Source organism: Gymnogyps californianus, chromosome 14 (assembly GCF_018139145.2).
Source record: "Gymnogyps californianus isolate 813 chromosome 14, ASM1813914v2, whole genome shotgun sequence".
Lineage (NCBI taxonomy): Eukaryota > Metazoa > Chordata > Aves > Accipitriformes > Cathartidae > Gymnogyps > Gymnogyps californianus.
Window position 1 is genome coordinate 10,228,971 of NC_059484.1, and position 4,885 is coordinate 10,233,855.

General features: G+C 52.2%; 1 protein-coding gene across 2 annotated transcripts; it reads right to left on the minus strand.

The window, feature by feature from the left end:
* Positions 1-1,297: 1,297 nt before the first annotated feature.
* On the minus strand, positions 1,298-3,977 carry DUSP1 (dual specificity phosphatase 1). Of its 2 annotated transcripts, XM_050905479.1 has the most exons (4): positions 3,546-3,977; positions 3,247-3,395; positions 2,858-3,077; positions 1,298-2,346 (listed from the first exon to the last, which is right to left on the minus strand). In XM_050905479.1, the coding sequence occupies exons 1-4, from the start codon at positions 3,913-3,915 to the stop codon at positions 1,976-1,978; spliced, it is 1,110 nt and encodes a 369-aa protein (XP_050761436.1). In that variant the 5' UTR covers positions 3,916-3,977; the 3' UTR covers positions 1,298-1,975. The 2 variants fall into 2 exon arrangements, with proteins under 2 accessions (XP_050761436.1, XP_050761435.1); XM_050905478.1 differs by having other exon boundaries at positions 3,247-3,977.
* Positions 3,978-4,885: the final 908 nt, after the last annotated feature.

Here is a 4,885-nt window from a genome sequence, read left to right on the forward strand (position 1 = left end):
TTTTAGCATCATTAATACTCCAGGTAACTTGAAGGATTTCAGCATAGTTTGTGGTGCTTTGCTTGTCTCCAATTACGTGACAAGAGCACAGCTGCTTTATGCTTCAAAAAACCCTCATCTATAAGCTTAGGATCATAACTCTTAAAATGCCTTGATTTTACACAGTCATAACCTGCTGTATCTGCCCAAGCAAAACCTTTTTTGACAGGGCAAAAGTAGGATCTGACTCCTTGAATATCAGAGATGCAAGGACTGGTGGCTCTCTTCTGGAGTGGATGTAGGACACGCGATGTCCTAGTGCTCCCCCAGCATCCATCTCCCTGTTACCAGTATTACTACCCTGCCTAGGAAAGCAAGCTTCCAGCTGCCTCTCTTCCACATCAGCTTCCCCTGGTAAGGGTGTCACAGCAACACTGCTCCTCCCAGATGCATCCCACCCCACAGAGATGTACAGTTCTGTCACACCACACAGCATGAACCCTGCACCGCTTGCTGCCCGTCCCCCTCACCCTGCAGCTCCTGCCCATGAGCTACCAGGAGTGCTGGTCTGTTAGAGCTCCCCTGCCTGGCTTTTGTTACACTGCATAGAACTCTTTTCATTGCCTCTACTGAAGTGCCAGACAAAAATCACTCTAGTGAGAATCTGCAGCAGGAAAGAATTTGTTTGGGTCTGGGTAAGAAGCTAAGTGACTTGTTGGTTACCTGATCTCGTTATGCCCTGATTTGTTTAGAGAGATAGTCCAGCAAGCCAAATACTTCACTCCAGGCAGAGGCAGTTTGAGTTGCAAAAAGGAATCAAGGAGGTGGGACAGAAAAAGAAAACACCTTGGCACAAACTCACAAGCATTAGAGATCTGTTACCAAGAGGTTAATTTTTAGACTTAACCTTTGAAGCATTAAAAGTAAACAAGCAGTAAGGAAGCTTCTTCCTCCTTCCTAGGAGGACAACTGTTTTAAATTCACTGTAGCCCTTTGCCCAAGTCTCAGCTGGTTCAAACTATGACAGCTCTGTGGCCATCACTACAGCCAAATCTACCTTACAGCTGAGAAGCCAGCCTCAGCGCTCTGCCACTGCGTATAATTGTATGGGGACAAAGAAAAGCTGAGGTTAAGAAGCAGCAGTAGTTTCTAGTCAATTATGTTGTTTAAACCCATTTTTCTATCTAGTTCAGTCAAGACCTGAGGTCAGCAGAGTTGAAAATTCAGATTTTCAACTGAATTCAGCTCTTCACCTAGGAGTTTCCACATGAGTTTTGGGACTGTAAAATGCAAGATTTTAAAGAATGTATCATCCAGCTCAATAGAAATATCATAATTTATTCTGTTTGTATAAAAAAGTTATAATCATGTAACAAAACTATGTCTTCCTAAGAAGAAATATATTATTTCACATCATAAATAAAATCAGCAAACATACAACCCCTGGCAACTCAAAAAAGCACTCGGCTGGTGCTTTCACGTCAGTGCTTGGGAAACAAGAAGAGCCAACAGATATATACACACAGGATTACAGTACCAAAAAATACTGAGGTATTTGGTTTCTCTAGAAATGAAACTTTAGGTTTGTGAAGGCAAAAACCCCAATGCACTAATGTAAAAATAAATAAATAGGACTGTCATATAAAAGGGGACAGCATCAGTGTTGCTCAAAGTGTCCAGGAATGGGAATACTGGTGAGCATGCTACTAAACATGGAGCAGGCTTAGGACAGACAGAAGACAAGGAGGAACAGCTCAGGAAGAGACAGTGTCCTTTGATCTCTGTGTAGACATCCAGATATTGGCTTTAAAAGTCAGCAGAAAAGTCAGTAACACCTAGTTCTCTGGCATCAGGTGAGCTCCTCTCCATTTACGACACTGTTCTAGGATGCATGGATGGTTCCCCACAAAACATGAGTGACTGATGACACTGTCCCTGTAGTTATTGCACTTCTGAGACAGTAAGTCTGAGTTCTGACCATATTTTCACCCACTTTTCAGCAGCTCGGGGAAGTGGTGATGGGGCTCTGAAGATAGCTTAAAGCACTGGACGAGGTGTGAACAGGGATGGAGACTGGAAAGTTAAAGACGGTGGTGGTCGATGCTCCTCTGTCCAATACTGACATAGCAGGGCTACCAGCTTCTGCTGAGCAGTTGGGGGCAAGGACCTGCGACTCAAACTGAAGCAGCTGCCCCATGAAGCTGAAGTTCGGGGAGATGATGCTTCTTCTCTGCTTCACAAACTCAAAGGCTTCATCCAGTTTGACTCTGTTGGTCCTCATGAGATAAGCAAGGCAGATGGTTGCTGACCGGGAAATGCCAGCCTGGCAGTGCACAAATACCCTTCCTCCATCATTTTTAACAGAGTCTGAAAGAGTTAAAATACACAGTTAGCAAATAAGTCCCACTGCTTCCAGAGGTGGGAAAGCACTGGCTGCTGTTTTAAGTTTCTTTAATCCATCCCTTCCTTAGCCTAATAGGTGCACCCGGTGCTTTTGAGACAGAGAGCCTTTGTCCTGAGGGAACCAGCAGTCCAGCTATTTCCATTCTGGGCTCCAATTCCAATTATACTAATAGCTCCTCCAGGTCACTTTAGCAGTCTTGCAAGATTACTTTAATACTGATCCGCTTAAATTCACTAGCTCTTTTCTGCAAGACCAATGCCTCTCGATTCAAGATTTCAAACAGCTTTGTAAAGCTAAGATTACTCCTCTGAGTAGAATAAAATTAATGGAAATGTTCCCCGAGCATATCTCCCCAATGGAATGAAATTCCCCAGTCTCAAATGTAGGTTTTACTGGGGAAAACAATGCCCCAAAATCACTTCCTAGGGTACCTTATCCTGGAAAGGGAACAGGCTGTAAAGAGAGCTCATTTACCTATGAAATCAATTGCCTCGTTAAACCAGGAGCTGATATCTGCCTTGTGGTTGTCCTCCACAGGGATACTTTTATACTGGTAGTGCCCTTCAAAGTGGTTGGGGCAGTTCGCCGAGACATTGATTAACGCTGTGATCCCCAAAGCATCCAGCATGTCTTTTCGGGAGGCATGGTAAGCGCTGCCCAAGTAGAGGAACGGCAGGATTTCCACCGGCCCACCCTAAAACAGAAAGGAGAGACAACCGGTTAACTTCGCTCGGTAGTTTTCACACAGCCTCCCCTCGCCGCACGAAAGCGGCAGACTGCCTCGTCTTAACGCAGCGCCTGCTTGCTCCCCGGTCTCGCACACATCCAGCGGAGCTGCCCGACCGCCCCCCGCCCCCGCTCACCTGGTCGTAGAGGGGGGTGCCGCAGGAGCTGCACCCCGAGTCGGCGCTGCCGGGCGCGCTGCTGGCGCTGAGGGGCAGGCTGAGGCCGGTGGGGGCGGCCGGCTTGGTGCAGAGCTCGGAGCAGGCGGACGAGAAAGCTTCGTAACCTCCTGCGGGGGCAGAGGGAAGAGAGAGGCGCCGGGTGAGCGCTGCGCGGCCGGGGCGGGGGGCGAGCGGAGCCCCGCGGGCGGCACTGCCGAGCCGGCTGCGCCCCCCGCTTCCCCGCCGGCGGGGGCCGGGGCGGTCCCGGGGCCACTCACCCTTGAGGAAGCAGATGCGGGCGCCGCGGGCCTCCCTGCAGAGGGTGCCGAGGGCCAGCAGCAGCGTGCTGTCGCGCTTGGGCAGCTCCAGGTCGGCGCTGCGCTCGTCCAGCAGCACCACGGTGTGGATCAGCCCCTGGCGCAGGCGGGCGCGGAGCTCCTCGTTGGGGACGACGTGCTCCAGGGCCAGGGCGCCCTTGGCGCGGCGGCGGACGATGGTGCTGAGGCGAACGTTGCAGGAGCCGCGGATGTGCGCGGCGTTGAAGGAGAAGAAGGAGCGGCAGTCGAGGACGAGGCACTGCGCGGCGCGCTCCTGCAGCAGCCCCCGCAGCGCCTCGCACTCCAGCGCGCAGACCCGCAGGTTCACCATGGCGGCTCCGGCCGAGGGAAGGAGGAGGAGGAAGGCGCGGCCGGTGTCGGAGGCGCCGGTGTCCCGCGGAAGCGCAACACCACACAACGCAGTCCGGCCCCACACGCCCGCGCCCGCCTTATATAGGGCCCCGCCGCCGGGCCGGCGTTTTCTCAATGGGGCCGCGTCACGTGGGCGCCCGCGAAGACGTCACCTGGCGGCGCGCCAGCACGGGCGCGCCCAGCCCCGCCGGCATGACGTCATGTGCCGCGGGGCCGCCGGAGCGCGCCCGCGTGCCCGTGGAGACACAGGGAAAGACAGCTGCGTATACATACACCTCCTCCATATGGTTCCACGCACACGTATATACATACATATATACAGATGCACACACATACACATGTACACGCATACGGTCGGGTGCTATACACACAAACGTACGTATAAACATACATACACGTGTGTAAATAGACATACACATACGCACACGAAGCACTTAGCTACACACACACACATAGACACACACAGAAACGCATACAGGTGCCAGCATACACACACACACCCCCCACAGACACACATGTACATACATACTCATGCATACACGTATATATGTACATATATAAATACATACCTATATATGTGCATACACATGCATACATGCACATCCACATATACATACATGTACAAACACATACATATGTGCACATACAAACACAGACACGTACACCCGTACACACGTATACGCAGATATACACACACCTACAAACACACATGCACACCCCCCCATACACACGCATCCACCCCCCCACTCACACCCCCGCCCCCCCCCCCCCCCCCCCCCCCCATGTCCACCACTCCCAGCACAGGTGCCACGGGGCTGGGCCACCTCGCTGCTGGCTGTCCCTGGCCCCTGCCCCACGGCTCCGGGCCTGGCTGGGGCAGCCTTTGTCCGTGTCCCCCCCCAGCACTCCCCCCCTTTCCCACAGAAATC

What these genes read in the sequence shown, in the direction of transcription:
- DUSP1 (XM_050905478.1), bottom strand. Translation starts at nt 3,915, where the DNA reads ATGGTGAACCTGCGGGTCTGCGCGCTGGAGTGCGAGGCGCTGCGGGGG. An exon ending in GCACCCCCCTCTACGACCAG is followed by an intron (nt 3,078 to 3,246) that starts GTGAGCGGGGGC and finishes TTTCTGTTTTAG; the next exon opens with GGTGGGCCGGTGGAAATCCT. An exon ending in CGAGGCAATTGATTTCATAG is followed by an intron (nt 2,347 to 2,857) that starts GTAAATGAGCTC and finishes TAACTCTTTCAG; the next exon opens with ACTCTGTTAAAAATGATGGA.